Below are 25,429 nucleotides of genomic sequence, written 5' to 3' on the forward strand. Positions count from 1 at the left end.
TATTTAGGAACTTTTGTCTTTAGGCCAGATTGAGGTGGATAGTCAATCAATTTGTAACTATGTAGATGTGGAAGTTCATCTTTAGCCAATTCGCTTTTTCCTCATGTATACACAATGGTGAAACTGAACTCCCTGAACAGGTTTACACAGAGTGATTAATTCTAGATGGCCAACACTTGAAAGCTATCAGCTAAAAGACTTGCAGTTCCAATCCAATCTCCAACTCTGCCCTCTGTCTCGCTATCACTTGCCATCACCAGTGTTGGGGGAGTAGTGAACTACAGTGCATTTGGAAAGTATTGTGACCCATTGACTTTTTCCACACTTTGTTACATTACAGCCTTATTCTAAAATGACAAAGAAATGTTTTTCTTTAAAAAAAAAAAATGTATCAAAAAATAATACTTTTTAAAATCACATTTATTCAGACCTTTTAGTTAGTACTTAGTTGAAGCTATTCTTCCCGTGCCTAGAAACCTGCTCCTTTTACTCTCTGTTCCGAAAGCACTAAATGACCAGTTCTTATAGCCTTTAGCCGTACCCTTATCCCACTCCTGCGTTACTCTTTTTTTATTTTTTTATTTAACCTTCATTCAACTAGGCAAGTCAGTTAAGTTCAAATTCTTATTTTCAATGACGGCCTAGTAACAGTGGGTCAACTGCCTTGTTCAGGGGCAGAATAACAAATGTGTACCTTGTTAGCTCAGGGATTCGAACGTGCAACCATTCGGTTACTGGTCCAACGCTTTAACCACTAGGCTTCCCTGCCGCTCCTCTGTTCCTATGGTGAGGTAGAGGTTAATCCAGGCTTGCAGTGCCTAGCTCCACTCCCATTCCCCAGGTGCACTCATTTGTTGAATTCTGTAACCGCAAAAGCCTTGGTTTCATGCATGTTAACATTAGAAGCCTCTTCTCTAAGTTGGTTTGAGTCACTGCTTTAGCACACTCTGCCAACCCAGGTGTCCTAGCCGTGTCTGAATCCTGGCTTAGGAAGGCCACCAAAAACCCTGAAATTTCCATCCCTAACTATAACATTTTCTGACAAGATAGAACTGCCTGAACTGGTACATGCTTAACACACCGGCCGTCCTACAATCTAAGCTAGATGCCTTCAGTCTCACACAAATTATCATGGAACCTACCAGGTACAACACCAAATCCGTAAACATGGGCACCCTCATAGATCTCATCCTGACCAACCTGTCCTCCAAATACACCTCTGCTGTCTTCAATCGGGATCTCAGCGATCACTGCCTTATTGCCTGCGTCCGTAATGGGTCTGTGGTCAAACGACCACCCTTCATCACTGTCAAACGCTCCCTAAAACACTTCAGCGAACAGGCCTTTCTAATCTACCTGGCCCGGGTATCCTTGAAGGATATTGACCTCATTCTGTCAGTACACGATGCCTAGTTATTCTTTAAAAGTACTTTCCTCACCATCTTAAATAAGCATGCCCCATTCAAAAAATGTAGAACCAGGAACAGATATCGCCCTTGGTCACTCCAGACCTGACTGCCCTTGACCAGCACAAAAACATCCTGTGGCGTACTGCATTAGCATCGAATAGCCCCCGCGGTATGCAACTTTTCAGGGAAGATAGGAATCAACATACACAGACAGGAAAGCATAGGCTAGCTTTTTCAAACAGAACTATGCATCCTGTAGCACAAACTCCAAAATATTTTGGGACACTGTAAAGTCCATGGAGAATAAGAGCACCTCCTCCCAGGTGCTCCTTCACTGTAGGGATGATGCCAGGTTTCCTCCAGATGTGACGCTTGGCATTCAGGCCAAAGAGTTAAATCTTGGTTTCATCAGACCAGAGAATCTTGTTTCTCAAGGTCTAAGAGTCATTAGGTGCCTTTTGGCAAACTCCAAGCGGGATGTGGCTCCCATCTGGCCTCTCTACCATAAATGTCTGATTGGTGGAGTGCTTCGGCGGTGTTTGTCCTCCTGGAAGGTTCTCCCATCTCTACAGAAGAACTCTGGAGCTCTATCAGAGTGACCATCGGGTTCTTGGTCACCTTCCTGATCAAGGCCCTTCTCCCCTGATTGCTCAGTTTGGCTGGCCGGCCAGATCTAGGAAGGTTCCAAACTTCTTCCATTTAATAATAATGGAGGGCACTGTAATCTTGTGGACCTTCAATGCTGCAGACATTTTTTGGTACCCTTCCCCAGATCTGTGCCTCTACACAATCCTGTCTCGGAGCTCTACAGACAATTATGTCGACCTCGTGGCTTGGTTTTTTGCTCTGACATGCACTGTCAACTGTGGGGCCTTATATAGATAGGCGTGAGCCTTTCAAGATCTTGTCCAATCTATGTCATTTAACACAGATGAACTCCAATCAAGTTGTAGAAACATCTCAAGGATGATCAATGGAAAGAGGATGCATCTGAGCTCAATTTCGAGTCTCATAGCAAAGGGTCTGAATAATTATGTAAATAAGGTATTTCTGTTTATTTGTAATGCATTTTCAAAATTGTCACAAACTGTTTTCACTTTGTCACAATGGTGTATTGTGTGTAGATGGATGGGGACATTTTTAATTTCATCCATTTTAGAACAAGGCTGTAACAAAATGTGGAAAAAGTCAAGGGGTCTGAATACTTTTCGAATGTACTGTATTGTATGTCATGTGAACCTAAAATATGGTAGCCCTTGTTTGGGAACAGTGATCACAAAGGTTATAACTCTCATATTGTGTTGTAGGAGCATGGGAAGGAGAAGATCAGCAAAGTGAACCCAGACCAGTTCTCGGACAGGTATGTGGTGACTGAGTACCTGAATCACATGGTGATGGGACTATCTTCTTAGTTACGTAAATAAGGTATTTTATTTTTAGTTATTTATTTATACATTTGCTACAATTTCTGAACCTGTTTTTGCTTAGTCATTATGGGTTATTGTGTGTAGATTGGGTTATTGTGTGTAGCTTCATACACATGTTCCATTTGCAGGAAAAGCTTATTTTTCAAAAATGTTCTGCAATAATTTGTTTACACCCCTGTTAGTGAATATTTCTCCTTTGCCAAGATAATCCATCCACCTGACAGGTGTGGTATATCAAGAAGCTGATTAAACAGCATGAACATTACACAGGTGCACCTTGTGCTGGGGAAAATAAAATGCCACTCTAAAATGTGCAATTTTATCAAGTCTCAAGTTTTGAGGGATTATGCAATTGGTATGCTGACTGCAGGAATGTCCACCAGTGTTGTTTCCAGAGAATGTAATGTGAATTTCTCTACCATAAGCCGACTCCAATATTGTTTTAGAGAATTTGGCAGTACGTCCAACCGGCCTCACAACCGCAGACCACGTGTATGGTGTCGTTTGGGCGAGTGGTTTGCTGATGTCATCGTTGTGAACAATGTGCCCCATGGTGGCGGTGGGGTTATGCTATGAGCAGGCATAAGCTAAGGACGACCAACACAATTGCATTTTATCGATGGCAATTTGAATGCTCCTGAGGTCCATTTTGAGGCCCATTTCTTTTAAGGTATCGGTGACCAACAGATGCATATCTGTATTCCCAGTCATGTGAAATCCATAGATTAGGGCCTAAGGAATTTGTTTCAATTGACTGATTTCCTCATATGAACTGTAGCTCAGTCAAATGTTAGAAATTGTTGCATGTTGCTTTTACATTTCTGTTCAGCATAATTCATCCACGACATCCCGATCAATGGAGAAGCAGTGGAGAGAAATCAAAAGACCCAAATGTATAATTAATTAATGGAATACTTTATTCAGAAATTCTCTGTCTTTTTAGTTTGCCGCTATGGAAAGAATTACAATTGGAGTTTGTAGAAAATAGAAGCTGTTTGGGTAGGAATGTCAGGTGGATTTCTATGGATGTGTTCCTTATACCGTCATATTCAAATACATGAAAAAGATATTGGGGGTCAAAATGATTCCAAATTACCAGACCATTTGGAAAATAAGGGTAAAAAAAACATGTATTTTTGTTTTGTTTGATTCTACGTCAGTGTATAACAATAGCTCATGGACAGATAAGTACTTTGAATACAGACGGCCCCATTGCATCTTTCACATCAATTTTCAAGTCAAACAATCCAGAGACTGTAGAATGGCAGTGTCATACAGACTATGGTGATGAGACTATGCAAATGAATACAAGACTATGCAGTCTAAACTACTGTATAGTCATGAATATGAATAAATGAATTAACGCTGGTGCTGCTCAGCAGAGTGTATTGGCACCCCCCTACAACACAACGTCAAACACTCGCATGCACTATCCTCCAAAGCACAAACACAATCCATATTTACACCATGTTGTGACAATTTCATCCGTCATTTTTTATTTTTTATTGCTTTGACATTTCGTCAGATGAACCGTGATGCGGCGTCCTTATAAAAGCTCATATAATCCGAACAGCACACTACTCATTCTACCTCCATATCCAATCTGATGAGTAAAACTGCTTGGTAAACTGCAATGGTGCCAAGATCCCTTCTTTGGCCCCGTAGTCATGTTGCTGTAGCAAACACTGAGCATCGCATCCACACACTCATCCCGACATTTCTCAAGCGACTTGAACTGGTACAGAGGCTCAACTGAGGAGTCTTCTTCTTTTCACCTGTCTGCACGAGTCACATTTAATTTGAAATAGATCACAACGTGCGAACGAATCATCAAAGATAATGACAGTGAACTTGGATTCCCACGAGACATCACAGTGGAACATCTGCAATTAGATCGATATGACTTCTCAAATGATATGAGATCAGACTTTTAGATTGATATTGGATTAGACTAGAGGTGATGACTGAGAGAGAGTAGTGCCACATTGTATCACATTTCACATGACACTCTCACGAATGTGTGCTCCACACCATCATGTGGTCGTGTTGTTTTAGGAAGATTTTCACGACACACTTTAGTGTTAATTTGTCAGACAAACTAAATAGCAAAACAAAACAATTGAAATTGTTGTCTACGGCGCCAATTTTGGCAATAGTAGAAGTATCCATGAAAATGTTCACTTCAATAGTTAATAATATATGCACAAATCTCTTGAGACACAGGTGATTTGTTAAGACTTAATTTAAGGTATAATGTCTATGCACAACATCTAACTTTTGAAATCAATTGTAACTGCAAGGTGAATAACAAACATACAGTATGTAAACATGAAATGTTGCATGTCAACATCTGTAAAGATCTGATGAACACATTCATAGCTAGTGCCCTGAGTTTTCCCTGACCATGTGACCATGAAAGACTCTGGGCCCTGTACAGTACATAACCATTGAAACAGTTGATGGTGAGCAAATTGGTAGAAGACGTACATTATTTAACACAAACTTAGGAAATATATACATGACATAACTTCATATAAATGTAAACAATATGTAATAATAATATGTAGACACTGGTGCAATTTTGTTTTGAAGCACTTGTGGGTGTTTGGTCTATTGGGTCTTTGAATTATGGCTAAATTGATCTGAGGATTTAGAACAGGCTAGCACCATTGTAGCAATCAAACAACACATCCTATTGATGCCACTTCATACAAAGCCTGTTCATGACAAAATAAGTTCCATTCAGTTCTGGGTGCTCAACAATCTTCATCAACAAGGTCAGTGTGACAGTGTACATAACTAACATAGATGTTGGGCGACATTTCTCTCTCTCGCAAACACACCTGTATTCTATTTGTGTTTGTGAGGTGGAAAATGTATTTAACCAATGTACTGAATGATGGTAGATAAAATTAATGCTACCCTCATAACAAATCAAAATAAACTGCCAATAAGCTGTGCCTAAACTTTTACTTTTCAAAATATGTCATGTGTAGGGCCATGATTTTCGGCTTTTGTTTTGGCATTTACCAGTATTTCCAGCATTATCCATTAGGTTTCCTGCAGGTAGAAAATCCTAGGAAGTGTTATTTAATTGACACAAGCTGTCTCCAATCAGTCAGTCAATGTCTGGTTGTGTGTGTGTGTGTTTGGTGGGGGGGATCGCCTACGCCAGGGGAGGCGTAGCTCTGCGAATCTTAATCTCACAAAGCCTATTATTAGCCAGCGAATACTATTTGAAGATCAGTGATTATACACCTCACTTTGCTCAAGCTGATCCTCTCCAACGGACTCAGAAGTTGTAGCTAAACATTTGTAAATTAGGGGCAGTTAAAGGAGAGAGTCAATGAAATCAGACATGGAAGTACACTGTAGCACCAACCAGGAATCAAACCTCAGTGAATGAAAAGCATGTAAAAGCACATTTTAACGCGCTGATACATAATATCCGCCTTCTGATATGATATACATGTGTCAAAAGGGAAATGAAAGTCTTATCAGAGTTTTTTCGCCCCTGCCTACTGGAGTCCTTGCTAGCAGGCGGGAGCGACACCAGTAGACAGTGTCCTTCGCTCTCGCCTGCTTAACACCTGCTCTCACCGTTCTTAACAGAACTGCGGGAAAACAGTGCCAGACAGGCAGGTGGCGAAGGACACTGTCTACCGTTGCCCCCACCTCCCTCTAGCACAGCAGAGGACGGGAGGCTAGGGCGCCACCGTGTGCTATCTAACTAACTAGCTTGCTAGTTAGCGACACTCTGTGCAAGCTAACACACTGTGTCGCTCCCGCCTGCTGTGTACCGGCATAAACAGTGCCCGACAGGCGTGGGGTAGGACACTGTCTACTAGTCATCCCCGCCTCCCGCTAGCACAGCAGATGGGAGGCTCGGGTGACACTGTATACTAGCTAGCTTAATATTTAGCAACACCTTGTGCTAGCTAGCTTGCTAGTGAGCTAGCACACAGTGTCGCTCCCACCTGCTGTGTACCGGAGTCCTCCTTAGGACTAGCTGGCTAAGCTAGCACACAATGTCCTTCGCTCCGGCCTGCTGAACACCTGAGCTCGCCATCGTTAACAGTACTGCGGGATAACAGTGCCCTTATTCTGGGGTTTATCGGCGGCTGGCATCCAACATTATTGTGCATTAACGCCACCTACTGTACTGGAGCTCCTCCGCCTTCCACATGTCCTAACTTAAAATTTGATGAATAGAAGTATAAAGGGGAAAAATTGCACCCTTCTTTTTTTGCACAGTTCAGTGCTGTTTTGAGCAAGGAAAATGGCACCTGCCTCCAATGTAGAATGGACAATCATCCAAATATAATTTTATCAACTTGAAACATCCTGACACAGTGATGAGCAGAACAGAGAGAGGACTGCGATGGCTTGTCGAAGTGAAACACAAACTACTTCATACAGAAGTGTGGTGAGCTTTCAGCGCCTGACGGAAGCAGTAGCATCACCCATGTGAGTACTGCACATAAGTATGAATGACAAGCTACGTACAGTGCCCTTGGAAAGTATTCAAACCACTTAACTTTTTCCACATTTTGTTACGCTACAGCCTTGTTCTAAAAATATAGAATAATTATTTTTCCCCATGAATCTATACACAATACCTCAAAATGACAAAGAAAAGTTGAAATTAAAAAGAAAACTGAAATATCACATTTACATAAGTATTCAGACCCTTTAAATCAGTCCTTTGTTGAAGCACCTTAGGCAGCGACTACAGCTTTGAGTCTAATTGGGTATGACGCTACAAGATTGGAACACCTGTATTTGGGGAGTTTCTCCCATTCTTCCCTGTAAATCCTCTCAAGCTCTGTCAGGTTAGCTGGGGAGCAGCTATTTTCAGGTCTCTCCAGAGATGTTAGATCGGTTTCAAGTCTGGGCTCTGGCTGGGCCACTCAAGGACATTCAGAGACTTGTCCCGAAGCCACTCCTGCTTGTCTTGCCTGTGTGCTTAGGGTCGATGTCCTGTTGGAAGGTGAACCTTCGCCCCAGTCTGAGGTCCTGGGCGCTTTGGAGCAGGTTTTCATCAAGGATCTCTCTGTACTTTGCTCCGTTCATCTTTCCCTCGATCCTGACTAGTCTCCCAGTCCCTGCCGCTGAAAAACATCCTCACAGCATGATGCTGCCACCACTATACTTCACTGTAGGGATGATGCTGGGGTAGATTGCTGAAGATTTTAATTGATTTAATCAATTTTAGAATAAGGCTGTTATGTAACAAAATGGGGAAAAAGGCAAGGGGTCTGAATACTTTCCGAAGGCACTGTACTTAGTCTGAGCCAAAATGGCTACACAGACGGTGGGATGCGTGGCTGAGGCTACGGACCTGTCCGTGTCTGACTGACTGTCAGGCCTCCCTGCCTGCTACCATGATTCTCCCTCCACTGAGATCATTGATGCTCCCACCCTCCCTCAAACGCTTCAAACAACCCCTTCATCCATTCCATTTTAAGGCTTCACAATGGAAATAAGTCAAGACTTTTTTGTGTTATCCCTGTCATGTTTTTAAATGTATGTACTGTGGGTAAATGTTTTTTTTTTTTACTGGCAAATAAAATCAATTAATCAATCGTTACACAGTATGGTAAATCAACACACAAAAAACATTGTTTGTTTTGCTTATGTTGATATTTTGTTTAACAAAATAATATACCACATTTCAATAAAACATAAGCATTTACAATTTTTTCATATGTTTTTGTATTGGCTTGTATAGAAAAAGATAACTTTATACATAATTGAGAAATTCTGGTCGCTGAGAAATATTACATACTTAACCCACGAATGTTTTAAAAATAAATAAGATGAAATATATATATATATATATAAAAAAAGAATAATAATTTCTAAAACTTTTTGACTAAAATAAACATCTCGAGGTTCCTTTTCATAAACTATTCAAACATGGAGCCATCAATGGTCAACAGAACATAAGCACGCAAAATAAATGTATTGTTCACTGATTATATCACGAAACACACAAAAGTCATGATTGTACATTTATGCTGTATTTACAAAGGCCAGTTGTTTCCAAAAGCACTGCAGAAAGTGGTGTAGAAAAAACAGGAAAGAGAGGGGCACAAAGCAATCCAGGGCTTGTCTGTCTTGCACCAACGAACCAAGAGTTAGCAGATACTAGTCGTATTTGCTAAGTCTTTTAGTCCCGTAATTCGGATATATTACAATGCAGGAGGGAGGGGCCTCTAGGTTGAGCGCACCATATCCTTTATATAAGGTTCTCTGTTTAAGTATGTGGCCCAATAGACTAAGTTGAAGCTGCTAAACAGGACCGGGAACATAATCCTCGAAATCCTATCGATTTTGCTCACACTGTTGAAAGTCTTCTTTGGGTCTGCCTTGCCACCCACCTTGCCGACCGCCATGTTGGGGTCAGGAGCGCCGCCCTTGGCGATGGTGGACAACCCAGAGTCTTTGGTGATGTTGGGTGCATAGTTGGCCACCGCCACGGCGTACGCGTTGTTCTTCTTCATGGCGGAGGCCTTCTCTTTTTTCTGTGGGAAAGAGCAAAAGTTAGTAGCTAGCAGTCATCAGACAGACCTGTCACTTCCGGCTAGCATGTGTTCCAGACAGTCCTAGATGATGAATGCACCCTGGGGAGGTTCCTAATAATAATTAATGGGATCTGGGATAGGGTAATGCATCAATCTAAATGCAGAGAAGTGGCAGAATGAATGCCAGCCGGGTCTTGGATGTGCTGTCGAACACCATACTGTCAACATTTTAGCAGGGAATTACAATGTGATAGCCTGGTTGCCATCTCTGTTCAGCTATTACATTCCACTCCTTGCCACTCCTGTCATTTGACAATAAGACTGGCCTTTCTGCAATCGTCAAATATGAACATTCTATCATTAATGAGCTCGAGGAGATCAGAGGATATGACCCTGATTCGATAACCCTCACAGCTGTCATCCAATCACAATGTTTATGCAAATTAGACTGATAGGCAAACGTTCTAACTTAATTCATACATTTGATTGGAAACCTTCTTACATGGGGCATTCTGATGTTATGAATTGGGTTGTAAACATGAACATTGGGCACGGAGAGAACAGACAATTCGCGTTTGTTGCATTATTACCACCAGCCAATGTGATCACATCATACCAGAGAAGCTCTCGCCATTCAAACTTCTCTGCCAGTTCATTGTGAACACTGTAAAGGTTCTTCTTTCCTCTAATATATATATATATACATTTGTCACTCGTTCATCCCGCGATTATTGTGTTTTCAGCCACGGGTAGCTGCTTTATATGTGCTACTTATGATTATTAATTATGATTGCATGTCTACTTATATTAACTATATAATTATTAATATACACCTACGGTATGATAGCTAGCAAATTAATCATCTAACTAATGTTAGCATGCCTAGCTGGAACTTCTGAAGAATGATTTTTTTTTATTTCTACAATTTCCAAAAGCTAAGCAAACAAAAACGAGATGTGTTTGTGCCGTCATTTTACGAGATGTGTTTATGCCGTCATGTGCATTAGTAGCACAATTTCTAACCTTTTTACATTTAGTTTTTACTTACACTTGTATGTTGACTTATCCATATTGACGTTGAGGTTTTAAGTTTGGGCTGACTTTTCTTAGCGGATGTACAATCATTGCGGATTGAATTCTGGGGCTTTTCAGGCCCCGAAGAGAACATAATTGTACACTCGCAAACCCAATTAAAAACGAGGGCTGAGGGGCTTACATTGCGAACTTCCCTTTTTTGGCTAATCGTTTGGACTGACGTCCAAGATGGTGATGGGGATTCCCCCAAGGGCATAAGGCAAGGGTAAGTGGATGAGGGTATGAGTTTGAAATGCAGCTTTAATGTGACCAAAGATTATAGGGTCCCCTAGGAAACACTGACCAACACTTTGGTTCCTACCCTGTCACAATAACTCCTCCCTGGCATTTGTATTCTTTGTCAAGTCAAATACTGTATTCAAAGTGCCCACTATTATCTTCTAACTATAGAATTCGAATAATCATTATTTTTCCATGATTCCAACAGTTTCAAGTGTTTTGATCTAAATTGCAAGTCAAATCGCAATTGCAACATTCGGTTAAAAATATGGCCTAGGAATTATCTCAAATGAGTGCATAAAATACATAATAATAATTCATTAAATTCAGATTTTCGGAGGGGGTTAAAGTTGAATGAACAGTATAAAACAATCAGAATGGAGAGAGACGCATTGAAATCACTTAGAATGTATGACCATCATAGGGTCAAGCACTACTCATAAAGCAAATTTAGGACTTTTATTATTCAAAACCATAAAATACAGTCATACCGTCAAAAAATGTAAAAATACTGTGATATGATATTTTGGCCAGCACTAGTGTGGAATGATGACAGGTGCCAGTTTTTCGTTTCTAATGGGATGCAACTGAACCAAACGTAGCTTGAATGAATCTTGTAAGACAATATTTTCCGCATCATTATTTCCTCTCTAGCTACTTTTAACAACATGATATTGCATTGACACTGCCTTCTCACAAGGAAATGGCTGCCGCAGGCCGTAACTCAAACAGGAAGTACCAGTGTACCAGTGACGTGCTCAATATGGAAGTGGTCCGATGAAGTGCATACTAAGCTACAGGACTGTTTCACTCGCACAGGCTTGAATTTGTTCCGGGATTCATCCGATAACATTGAGGAGTCTACCACATCAGTCACCGGCTTCATTGATATCTGCATCGACGACATCGTCCCACAATGACCCTAGGTGCATATCTCAACCAGAAGCTATGGATTACAGGCAACATCCGCACTGAGCTAAAGTCTAGAGCTGTCGCTTTCAAGGATCGGGACTCTGATCTGGATGCTTCTAAGAAATGCCCCTAAGACTGCAGACAAGCCATCAAACAGTCAAAACAGGACTAAAATCAAATCCTACAATGCCGGCTCTGACACCTGTCTGATGTGGCAGGGCTGGCAAACTATCACGGATTACAAAGCGAAATCTATAGCAGTGAGCTGCCCAGAGCCTACCAGATGAGCTAAATTCCTTCTATGCTCGCTTCGAGGCAAGCAACACTGAACCATGCATGAGAGCACTAGCTGTTCCGGACAACTGTATGATCTCGCTCTTCGTAGCCGATGTAAGACCATTAAACAGGTTAACATTCACAAGGCTGTGGGACCAGATGGATTACCAGGAAGCGTACTCTGAGTATACTTTCAACCTCTCCCTCACCCAGTCTGTAATACCTACATGTTTGAAGCAAACCACAATAGTCCCTGTTCCCAAGAATGCCAAGGTAACCTGTCTAAAGGACGATCGCCCCGTAGCACTCGTATATACAGTATGTAGCTATGAAATGATTTGAAAGACTGGTTATGGCTCACATCAACACCATCATCCCAGACACGCTGGACCCTTTCCAATACCACCCCAGCAGATCCACAGATGATGCAATCTTTATTGCACTCCACAATGCCCTCTCCCACCTGGAAAAGAGGAGCACCTACGTGAGAATGCTTTTCATTGACTATAGCTTAGCATTCAACACCATAGTGCCCTCCAAGCTCATCACTAAGCTCAGGACACGGACTGAACACCTCCCTCTGCAACTGGATCCTAGACTTCCTGACGGGCCGACCTCAGGTGGTGAGGGTAGGGAACAACACATCCACCATTCTGACCCACAACACGGGGGCCCTCAGGAGTGCATGCTTAGTCCCCTACTGTACTCCCTGTTCACCCACGACTGGGTGTTTGCGAATGACTCCAGCACCATCATTAGGTTTGCTGATGACACAGACGACAATGAGACGGCCTATAGGGAGGTGGTCAGTGACCTGGCAGTGTGGTGCCAGGACAACAATCTCCCCCTCAACATCAGCAAGACAAAGGAGCTGATTGTGGATGACAGGAAACAGAGGGCCGAGCACGCCCTCATCCCCATCGACAGGGCTGTAGTGGAGCGGGTGGAGAGCTTCAAGTTCCTCTGTGTCCACATCACTAAGGAATTATCATGGTCCACACATACCAACAGCACCCCACAAATAACACAAAAACAAAACACCCACTATACAACCCATTCCCTAATGTGATCAACATATATTTTCCAAATTTTGTCAAACAATTCTGTTTTTTGTTTACATTTATAATATACAAAATCCAACCGTATGCAGCTAGTTAGTTCAGTCCTCCAGTTTGTTATTGAGGGTGAATATGATGGCTATACATTATTGGATATTGATCACCAATATTTACATTTCCCAACAGACATAATCGTGGAAATGGATGGATAGAAATTCCTAGACACAATGAAATGATAGCACATACATCATCCCAAAATCGTGGCAGTTTATCACAGGACCACAGCATACAGAATGTAAAGGGTTCCTTTGTGCCTTATTTCATCTCTAACAGAGATGTGACATTTCTTGGTGCATTATATGCATTCTGGCAGAAGTCTAGTAAATCCTATGAATAATCTTAAATTACATGAGTTCATGTCTTAGGTTGTAGAGGCAGGTATGAACATTTTAACATATGTGACCAATGGTTCTCCTCAATTTCATCCTTTCGATCTGTTTCCCATTTTTCCCCCCTTATAGGTTCTGAACCATCAGGTAGAGTTTCAATCAACCCTTGATATAACTTGGCAATCAACTTCTCTGGCATAGCAGCTTCTTTCAGCGTTTGTCTTAGGTTCAATCCAGATTATGTTGAAGTGCTTGAACAAGATTTCTGAGTTGTAAGAATTTAAAGAAACGGTCCGTGGATAATCCAAATCGAGATCCGTCATAATAGACTTTGGAACCACCACTTAAAGGTGTTGTCACATCTGGAGTTAAGGTTATTCCAAATAGGGGTGCCTATTTGAGAATCATTGGATTGTCTGTTTTTGTCTTCAATGCCTTGGACCCGAAGTAGTAAGTATACAAAAATATAGAGGCAACATGCATCAATTTAAAAGATTTTACTGAGTTACTGTCATGGATTCCCCCGGTACTGCTGCTCATTCCGTGCACCAGCTCCGGAGGGCCAAGTCAGCTGGTTCCCATTCCCTCTGATTAGTAATTGTATATACTGTATGTTCCCTCTGTTCACCATTGTTTGGTCGGTTATTGATCCCATGTCCTTTGGTCTGTGAGTACCTGTGATTTGTTATTTCGGCTTTTGTGCTGGGTGTATTGTGCACTTGTTGTTACGGGTCTCGTCAGTGTATGGTTGTGCATTTGTTATTATGGGTCTCACCCCATGTAGTGTGTTGCGGATCTCGTCCCGTGTATTTAATAGAGGTTTGACCTTGCTCTTTTGTTTGGGCTTACAACCCTGTGTTTTTGTATACGTGTCTGTTTTGGGCTTTGTCCCTGTGCATTTTCATGGCATGTTGTATATTTTGGGTGGAGTATTAAACCCCCATATTACGAATTCCTGCGCCTGTCTCCAATCATTTATACAACGTGACAGTTACAGTTAATTTAAGGGAATCAGTCAGTTGATATGAATTCATTAGGCCATAATCTATGGAATTCACATGACTGGGAATACATATCTGTTGGTCACAGATACCTTAAAAAAGGGTAGGGGAGTGAGTATCTGGTGTGACCACCATTCGACTCATGCAGAGCGACACATCTCCTCATCATAGAGTTGATCAGGCTGTTGATTGTGGCCTGTGGAATGCTGTTCCACTCTTCAATGGCTGTGCGAACTTGCTGCAACACACTGTCGTACACGTTGATCCAGAGTATCCCAAACATGCTCAATGGGTGACATGTCTGGTGAGAATGCAGGTGTCATGATGTGGCCCTCTTTGGATATAGCCAGCACCAACTCTCTCTGCCCCCTACACCCAGGCTCTGTTATCTCAGGTCGTAAATTCCCGAGGAGACTCTCTTCCCCCCGGCCATGCGGTATAGAGAGAGTTTCACAGTAGAACAAAGGAACTTCTTCTACCTCACAGAACTTGAGAACTGAACAATATCCATGTTTTGGAGAATGTGGAAACGGTCGGTGGAGAATCCAGCTACGACCGGTTCATTTTGTTTCATGATTGTGACCTCAGGAAAGACAATACAGCCACATTACCATAACTCTGTTTATACAGGGGCCTCCATTCTGAGGCATGTATCTAATTATTGTATCAAATGAATGAGTAAAGATGAAACTATTTGTGAAATTGTGTAATGTGATTTTAAACTGTTTAATGAAAGAGAATCCAATTCCCTTTAAAGTTGAACTAAATCATTGGCCCGACCCATGACCACAGACATTGATCTGGCGTCGAGGGACAGCCCCTTTCTACTGTTACGAATATAACCCCCACCTGGAGGAATTCCCTTTAGACCAAACGCACCTCGATTACCGAGAGGGCTAAGGTTTGAATAGAGACCAAGCGCACCTCGATTACCGAGAGGGCTAAGGTTTGAATAGAGTCCAAGCGCACCTCGATTACCGAGAGGGTTAACGTTTGAGTAGAGACCTTCAGTATAAGTTAAGGATGTAATGGTTGTTAAACTCTGAGACTATTGATACCGACAGAATAAGAGCAAATCTTCGATACTAATTACAAGTCTGCAGCTAGAATTTATGTCGACTGAATGCGAAGACCAACAACAGCCGAAACATCTACTCTATAAGAACATTTCTGAATGTTACTCTGAAGTATCCATTCTAACCAAAGACTCCAGGTATGCGGAGAGAATTTCGGATGAACTTTCCAACAGAAAATGATGATTCCAACAGAGATCACGATGACACACTGAGCGTAAATATATATATATATTGATTGCAATTATTCCCGAATGAGTGAGCATTCATGTGCAAAGGATGAGCATTTCAATTATTTAATTATCAACTGTGTAGTGTCTTTTGTGCCCTTCTCAGTCCTTTTGTCTACCAAGCCGCCATACCGGTTTAGCCCACTAGGGCACATCCCCTATAATTTCCTTGTAACCATACCTACTGTTTGTTTGTTTGTTATGCATTTCTGTGATATTTAGTTAGTTGGGAAATAAATTATTAAGACAATTGATGTATGGATGATTCATAGCAAACACTGGGTTCGTGCAGATAACCAACAATTTGGAATAAGACTAACGTGAGTTAAAGAAGAATGAATTAATTAGAAGACTAATTGATCAAATGTTAAAATACCTGAAAGTAAGTTATATTAAGAAAATTATAACTTTGTAATCTGAAGATTTTCCTTGGTGCCCCAACTTCCTGGTTAATTACATTTACATGATTAGTTTAATCACGTAATAATAATTACAGAGAATTGATTTGATAAAATAACAGTCTTCACTTTAATAATGCCAAAGATATGACACAGGTCATGGAAGAACTGGGACATTTTCAGCTTCCAGGAATTGTGTACAGATCCTTGCGAAATGGGGCTGTGCATTATCACGCTGAAACATGAGGTGATGGCGGCGGATCTCGTCACGGTATCTCTGTGCATTATCACGCTGAAACATGAGGTGATGGCAGCGGATCTCGTCACGGTATCTCTGTGCATTCAAATCGTTATCGCTAAAATGCAATTGTGTTCATTGTCCGTAGCTTATGGCTGCCCATAGCTGAACTCACCATTCATCCGTGAAGAGCACACTTCTCCAGCATGCCAGTGACCATCACAGGTGAGCATTTGCCCACTGAAGTTGGTTACGATGCTGAACTGCTGTCATGTCAAGACCCTGGTGAGGACGACGAGCACACAGATAAGCTTCCCTGAGACAGTTTCTGACAGTTTGTTCAGACATTTTGGCAAACCCACAGTTTCGTCAGCTGTCAGGGTGGCTAGTCTCAGACGATCCCGCAGGTGAAGAAACCGGATGTGGAGTTCCTGGGCTGGTGTGGTTAAACGGGCTCTGCCGTTGTGAGGCCGGTTGGACATACTGCCAAATTCTCTAAGACAACGGCTTATGGTAGAGAAATTAATATTCAATTCTCTGGCAAAAGCTCTGGTGGACATTCCTGCAGTCAGCATGCCAATTGCACACTCCCTCAACTTGAGACATCTGTGGCATTGTGTTGTGTGATGAACTGCACATTTTAGAGTGGCCTTTTATTGTCCCCCAGCACAAGGTGCACCTTTGCAATGATCATGCTGTTTAATCAGCTTCTTGATATGCCACACCTGTCAGGTGGATGGATTATCTTGGCAAAGGAGAAATACTCTCTAACAGGGATGTGCATATGTTTTAGGGCTGTCCCCAATAACAACAAAAATCTTGGTTGAAATGTTTAAACTTATTTTTCCATATATAGACAGACATACCCTATGTGTTTGAATAAAACCTACATATGCACTGAGCTTGTTTGATGCTTGAAGCACACTGTTTGATTAAATAATTAAGACACAAATTACTCAAGAAAGAGCCTGATGTCGCAGCTGGCCTTGACCAGTAGACCCATGAGGCGGCGCACAATTGACCAAGCGTCGTCCGGGTTAGGGGAGGGTTTGGCCGGCCGGGATGTTCTTGTTCCATCGCGCTCTAGCAACTCCTGTGGTGGGACAGGCACATGCACACTTACACTGTCGACAGGTGTACAGTGTTTCCTCCGACACGTTGTTGCGGTTGGCTTCCGGGTTAAGCGAGCATTGTGTCAAGAAGCAATGTGGCTTGGCGTGGTCGTGTTTTCTGAGGACGTACGGCTCTTGACCTTCCCCTCTCCTGAGTCCGTACGGGAGTTGCAGTGATGGGACAAGACTGTAACTACCAATTGGATATCATGAAAATTGGGGAGAACAAGGAAAAAAAAAAGAAAGAGCCCAATGGTCACACTGTGTTAACAAAAATGACAGCAAGTGCCTGTGTGGCATGTTGTCTCGATCTCCATCCTACTGCAGCGAAAAGGCCCCACAGCGCAGCAAGTGTTTTATTGCGCTGTCTGCGCTGAAGCTGCAACATAATTTCATCCATTTAGTTTCTTACTTGTTTCTGACTGAAAAGTTCTGTTACCAAAATCCCTCATTTGTTTCGGAAAAACATTCCCTATTCCCTCAACCCTTGCTCTCTCTACGTGAAACATGTAAGCATCGTATGCATGTGACCAATAGGGCCTGACCTATAGACTATCATAATCACATCAATAAATTGGTTATGACAAACTAGCCTATGTTTTGAAATATAGGACACGGTAAGGTGCTCTTGGGCCTACAGCTCAATGGTGGTTATACAAGGAAACTATACAAAGCCTACTAATGATAACGGCATTACTTATTGTTATAATGATGATCATAAGAATAATTGTATTAATAACAAAATAAGGAGATCAAGAAAAAGGAGGGTATAGGGGTGAGAGTTGCGTGCATATGTATAAGAAACAGGTGCTGTTAGATTACAATATAATTTTTTCTGCCTGTTTGTAACAGTGTAAACAACACTAAATGCATTATAAATTATTCCAGTCTGTTCTAATGGAAAACAATTCTAAAGCCTTTATTACAGCATAGCAAAGATTAAAAACAGCCAAATCTGTGAAATAGCTTTATCTGACATTTTTCATTTGCTTGAGGGTTGGTGCTCACGGAATCAGCAGGCTATTAAACAAACACTCAAACAGGCAACATAAGCAAGATCTGTCTTATTTCTGTAGATATATATGGATGATTTATAAAGCCAGGCACATTTAACAGTTAGGCTATTGTTTACAGACCTAATTAAATTGGGGTTTGCTCTCCCCTCAATTTTCTTAAACAGGCTAAGCCCTATTCGCATGGGACTAGAATTACTAGAGCGTTGGTTATGTATTTATTAACCCAGACGTCCGTTATTCCAGAGGACGATTCGGACGCGATTAGATTTTTTTACAAACAGCAATTCTTCATTTTTTCCCCCCCAAGATATTGACAGTTATGACGGAAGCCTGGAAGTTCTTTTCTCGCCGTGAAAATATTTGAACAAGTCCAGGCAATAGCAGGTCTACACTGATAACTTGAATTTGGTTCCCAAGTTTCTAAACCATACCGATCCATCTTTGGTATAGTGTTGCCATAACATTTGAATTGAGAAAGTGTGATCATAATCATTAGGATATTTTAGCAATCCGTAGTATACGTCCCAAATGCCTCCCAACCTTCAGATGTGAGCTACACAGTGCACTTGCATTTGAGATGCGTTTTAAGGTTATTGGGCGCAAGTGTTTGCTGTTTGCAATGTATTAACAGCAAGGGGTTACATTAAATAGGCGCAAAAATTACTGATGCATTTGGCAATATTCAATTCACACCCACAAAATATATGAACAAAAACATTCACTTCGTTCAATTTATCGAATCAGTTATTGTTTTCTTGCTCAAGCCATGAGCATCACCTGTCAAACTCCAATATTTCTCTCAAAACATAGGGATGTCGATTCGCACGGTACTAGTATTATCAGAGGACCTTGGAGTTCACCCAAAAAACTGTAGGTTATTCTGGCTGGAATTGTTACTCTCCTGCCATGTACAAATTACCGACATGGCAGATTCGGACGTGACTAAAATGACAGATGTGGTGTTTTGCGCTTGTGCACATAATTGCATTACCTGACCACCCCCAGTAAATCGAATCCCGCCCGAATAGGGGTTAAAGCAAGGGCTGTTCCCTCGTCTCTACTGCAGTTGCCTCTGCCACATTGTTGCCTCAATCCCAATATACTGGTTAATTGTGCTATTATGTACATAGCAACATAGGGACATGCGGCGCACTGAAGACTATGTTTCAGAACCACGGACAGCGACCGTATCCAACGCGGGATAAATCGTATTTGTTATAAAATAATATTAGATTTATTAGTGTTGCACCATTATTTTTTTACATAATACAACCATATACAATTTCTGTATCACATGTTTTAGTGTGATGACAGTGCCATCCCCGTGGCCTCCTCAATGGATTAGTCCACTGAGACAGGTGCGAATCAGACAGGCATCTTGTGCACCATAAAAAAAAAATTGCGACTACTCAACTAAAGAAATCTCGGTCGACCAACAGCTTATCGACCGGTGAACTAAATGGGGTCAGCCCTAATTTGTTTACATCCCTGTTAGTGAGCAATGCTCCTTTGCCAAGATAATCCATCCATCTGACAGGAGTGGCATATCAAGAACCACATATGTCTCAAGTTTAGAGGAAGCGTCCAATTGGCATGCTGACTTGCAGGAATGTACACCAGACCTGTTGCCAGAGAATTTAACATTCATTTTTCTACCATAAGTCACCTCCAACACTGAGTGGCACAGCGGTCTAAGGCACTGTATCTCAGTGCGAGAGGCATCACTACAGACCCTGGTTTGATTCCAGGCTGTATCTCAACCGGCCGTGATTGGGAGTCCCGTAGCGCGGCGCACAATTGGCCAAGCATCGTCCGGGTTAGGGTTTGGCCAGGGTAGGCTGTCATTGTCAATAAGAATTTGTTCTTAACGGACTTGCCTCGTTAAATAAAGCTTAAATAAAAAAAAAACTTTGTGAGCCAACCGGCCTCAAAACTACAGACCACATGTACAGTTGAAGTTGGATGTTTACATACACCTTAGCCAAATACATTTAAACTCAGTTTTCACAATCCCTGACATTTAATCGCATCCGCTACAAGACCATGGTGCTTGCCTACGGAGCTGTGAGGGGAACGGCACCTCAGTACCTCCAGGCTCTGATCAGGCCCTACACCCAAACAAGGGCACTGCGTTCATCCACCTCTGGCCTGCTCGCCTCCCTACCACTGAGGAAGTACAGTTCCCGCTCAGCCCAGTCAAAACTGTTCGCTGCTCTGGCCCCCCAATGGTGAACAAACTCCCTCACGACGCCAGGACAGCGGAGTCAATCACCACCTTCCGGAGACACCTGAAACCCCACCTCTTTAAGGAATACCTAGGATAGGATAAAGTAATCCTTCTCACCCCCCCCTTAAAAGATTTAGATGCACTATTGTAAAGTGGCTGTTCCACTGGATGTCATAAGGTGAATGCACCAATTTGTAAGTCGCTCTGGATAAGAGCGTCTGCTAAATGACTTAAATGTAAATGATGTAAATGTAATCCCAGTACAAAATCCCTGTTTTATGTCAGTTAGGATCACCACTTTATTTTAAGAATGTGAAATGTCAGAATAATAGTAGAGAGAATGTTTTATTTCAGATTTTATTTATTTCATCACATTCCCAGTATTTGGTAGCATTGCCTTTAAATTCTTTCAAATGTTTCAGGTAGCCTTCCACGAGCTTCCCACAATAAATTGGATGAATATTGGCCCATTCCCCCTGACAGAGCTGGTGAAACTGAATCAGGTTTGTAGGCCTCCTTATTCACACATCTTCAGTTCTACTCACAAATTTTCTATGGGATTAAGGTCAGGGCTTTGTGATGGCCACTCCAATACCTTGACTTTATTGTCCTTAAGCCATTTTGCCACAACTTTGGAAGTATGCCTGGGGTCATTGTCCATTTGGAAGACCCATTTGCCACCATGCTTTAATTAACTTACTTTTTTATTTATTTAACTAGGCAGGTCAGTTAAGAACAAATTCTTATTTTCAATGACGGCCTAGGAACAGTGGGTTAACTGTCTGTTCAGGGACAGAACGACAGATTTCTACCTTGTCAGCTCGGGGGTTTGAACTTGCAACCTTCCAGTTACTAGTCCAACACTCTAACCACTAGGCTACCCTGACTGATGTCTTGAGATATTGGTTCAATGTATCCACATAATTTTCCTTTCTCATGATGCCATCTATTTTGTGAAGTGCACCAGTACCTCCTGCAGCAAAGCACCCCCACAACATGATGCTGCCACCCCCGAGCATCACGGTTAGGATGGTGTTCTTCGGCTTGCAAGCCTCCCCCTTTTTCCTCCAAACATAACGATGGTCATTATGGTCAAACAGTTCTATTTTTGTTTCATCAGACCAGAGGACATATCTCCAAAAAGTATGATATTTGTCCCCATGTGCAGTTGCAAACCGTAGTCTGTTTTTTTTATGACGGTTTTGGAGCAGTGGCTTCTTCCTTGCTGAGTGGCCTTTCAGGTTATGTCGATATAGGACTTGTTTTACTCTGGATATAAATACTTTTGTACCTGTTTCCTCCAGCATCTTCACAAGGTCCTTTGCTGTTGTTTTGGGATTGATTTGCACTTTTCGCACCAAAGTACGTTCATCTCTAAGAGACAGAACGCATCTCCTTCCTGAGCGGTATGACGGCTGCATGTTCCCATGGTGTTTATACTTGCGTACTATTGTTTGTACAGATGAATGTGGTACCTTCAGGCATTTGGAAATTGCTCCCAAGGATGAACCAGACTTGTGGTCTACAATTTTTTTGCTGAGGTCTTGGCTGATTTCTTTTGATTTTCCCATGATGTCAAGCAAAGAGGCACCGAGTTTGAAGGTAGGCCTTGAAATACATCCACAGTGATACAGTGAATTATAAGTGAAATAATCTGTCTGTAAACAAAGTAGATGTCTTAACTGAATTGCCAAAACTGTAGTTTGTTAACAAGAAATTTGTGGAGTGGTTGAAAAATAAGTTTTAATGACTCCAACCTAAGTGTGTGTAAATTTCCAACTTCAATTGTATGGTGTTGTTTGTTGATGTCAACGTTGTGAACAGAGTGCCCCATGGTGGCGTTGGGGTTATAGTATGGGCAGGCATAAGTTACGGACAACAAACACAATTGCATTTTATCGATGGCAATTTGAATGCACAAAAATACCGTGATGAGATCCTGAGGCCCATTTTTTTGTTGTTATCTGTGACCAACAGATGCATATTGTCACGACTTCCGCCGAAGTCGGCTCCTGTCCTTGTTCGGGCGGCGTTTGGAGGTCGACGTCACCGGCTTTCTAGCCATCGCCACTCCATTTTTTCATTTTCCATTTGTACTGCTATACATTTGATGTTTTGTGACTGTTTTGCGCACTTTACACTTTGCCTTGTAGGCTGGAGGTTTTTGACGCAGCTGCGTCTGACTGTATCTCTCTCCTGCCGAAATAAAGTGTGCGCCTGTTCACAATTCTCTGCTCTCCTGCACCTGACTTTACCACAAGTACACACAAGCCTGACGCATATCTGCATTCCCAATCGTGAAATCCATAGATTAGGGCCTAATGAATTCATTTCAATTGACTGATTTCCTCATATGAGCTGTAACTCAGTAAAATCAATGGAATTGTTTGGGCTGACCCCAATTAGTCGACCGGTCGATTGTTTGGTCATTAGGCTGTTGGTCGACAAAGATTTGTTTTAGTCGAGCAGTAACAAATATATATTTTTATTTGCGCCCATCTCAGTAAACTAATTCATTGCTGAGGCGTAGACTAAAAGCCAATTCATGCCTGATTCTAAAATGTGGTCGCAGGCTCCATATGGACGGTGTGCCTCCAGAGGCCAAATCAACCTCTGTACCTCATCGCCATGTGCCTCCCAAATGTTGTAACAATGCGGAGGGCACCGCATAGCTCCGCATTGACATGATTGTTTGACGGGAGGTGGAGGCGGTACATCCTGTAGAAACACAAACTCACTTCCTTGACAACAGCACTGCACTGCGAAGCTCAAGAAGTATGAATGCCCTGACTTCTGCTGAGGCCATATCACCGTAAATGCTGCATGGCCAATGTAGAAGTCGGATTGACTGTGCGCCCAGATGCACAATGCACAATGTCTCCTGCCAATTTGTGCACATTCACTGTTTCATAACTTAATTGTGTGAATTGCTTGTGTTTGATTGTTTGTGTATAACAATTTCCCATGACATATATCGCTAGTAGTACATTTACCATGAATTCTTATCATTTTTAATGTACAATGTTTGTTACTTTGGTTACGGTTATTTATTTGAATACATTCAATATGATTATTCCAGTCTTCCTGTTCTCATTGTCTGAGTGCACACATTGTTTTCAGAATGCACAACCTGCAGTTGTGAAAAACACGTTTAAAAAAAATGTAATTCCATTTAAGAGTTCTGTCAATTTAGTCATTGTCTTTAGTTTGGAGCACTCATGTCAATGTTGAGTAAGGACACGCATGCATAGAAGTAGACCTATAGGCTACCTGGCCTGCTTGCAAATGTAGGCATATAAATGTGTTCATTTGGGGATCTGATAGTATGCCTGATTGGCTTAACACACCACCACTAATGATCTGTGGAGCTTCTCAAAGTAATGTTTTCTTCACCTCAAACAGCAAGCAAACAACGTCTGTTCTTACATCCATTGAGAATTATAATAGTTCCTCAATGTATTTGAAAAATCGTTCCAGCTCTCTCCATTTCGATAACCACAGCATGAAAGGGAAAAATGTCATGCTCTGATCCAGTGGACACGTCATAAAATAAGCTTCTTATCAGTGCTAGACTTGGATTGAAATGGGTTCAGGTACTCATTTTGGGTGCTAGTACTGTTTATATGTAGGTGCAGGAACTCCACAATACTTTTGAACTAATATTCTATAAGAGGAACAGGAGCTCAAGCAGTAGAACATTAGAGGTGCCGGTACTCAGCTCCGGTGAGCTCCTGCCAAAGCCAAGCACTGCCTCTTATCCCTTGCGCAAATTGCCTACAACTGTGTCTGCCCCGAGCTCACTGGTGCAGGAATCTCTGAGGGTCCAGAATATGTCATACAATGTTGCATGTTTTGATTAACCACATGACAATGATTTTGAGATATGAAGAGTTATTATGAATTAAATTAAACTGTTTCAAGAAAATGTGCATATGAAAACCATAACTGGCACGCAGATCGGTAGAAATGGTAAGATAAGGGGCCTCCCATATGGCACAGTGGTGTTCTATCCCAGACTGTGTCAGAGCTGGCTGTGACCGGGGGACCCATGATGCGGCGCACAATTGGCCCAGTGTTGTCCGGGTTAGGGGAGGGTTTAGCCGGCTGTGATTTCCTTGTCCCATCGCGCTCTAGCGACTCCTTGTGGTGGGCCGGTCGCCTGCATTTGCATCCTCCGGATTAAGCAAGCAGAGTGTCGAGAAGCAGTGTGGCTTGGCAGGGTCATGTTTCGGAGGACGCATGGCTCTCGACCTCGCCTCTCCCGAGTACGTAAGGGAAATTTCAGTGATTGGACAAGACTAACTACAATTATGGAAAAAAAGGGGCAAAAGTACAATACATTTAAAAAAATAAATGGTAAGATAAATTGCCATTCCAAATGAGAAAGGCTACGAACTCTTCAGATAGCCTATTACCAGAAACGTCAGGGGCTTAATGGCAGAATATGCGAAAGCCAGCACGAGAGAGAGGAGAAGAGTTGGGTCAGGTAAAGGGTTAAGGATATTTTTTAAATACATTTTTTATGGTTCTCTAGATCTCTGGCACCCTCATGAGGCATCAAACTGTAAGCTTAAAGCATCAGACAAGTTCAATGCATTTAGTTAATTTTATTCAAACACAGGGTGTGTCTATATATGGAAAAATACACGTTTAAAAATGTCGAGTAATAGATTGCTCGAAAGAACTGACAACTTTTGGTCACCAAAATGTTTGTTTTTTGTAGGGACAGAAACAATTGACAAATCAGCATTTGTATATTTTCAAAATTAATGTTTATCTTTTTCAATATTCCTACATGAATATAAAACAAAAGTTATTGCAA

The 25,429-nt window shown here is 41.9% G+C and overlaps 1 protein-coding gene across 2 annotated transcripts in view; it reads right to left on the reverse strand.

Annotated features, from left to right (window-relative positions):
• Positions 1 to 3,779: 3,779 nt before the first annotated feature.
• The window catches only part of LOC118363570 (gamma-aminobutyric acid receptor subunit alpha-2-like), a 61,202-nt gene continuing 39,552 nt past the window's right edge, over positions 3,780 to 25,429 (reverse strand). For both annotated transcript variants that reach the window (XM_035744549.2, XM_052488493.1), the window contains one exon: positions 3,780 to 9,363. In XM_035744549.2, the coding sequence (XP_035600442.1) occupies positions 9,055 to 9,363 (309 nt within the window). In that variant the 3' untranslated portion in view covers positions 3,780 to 9,054. The remainder of the gene's footprint in view (positions 9,364 to 25,429) is intronic.

The sequence above is a fragment of the Oncorhynchus keta genome, chromosome 30, assembly GCF_023373465.1.
Source record: "Oncorhynchus keta strain PuntledgeMale-10-30-2019 chromosome 30, Oket_V2, whole genome shotgun sequence".
In the NCBI taxonomy this organism is placed as follows: domain Eukaryota; kingdom Metazoa; phylum Chordata; class Actinopteri; order Salmoniformes; family Salmonidae; genus Oncorhynchus; species Oncorhynchus keta.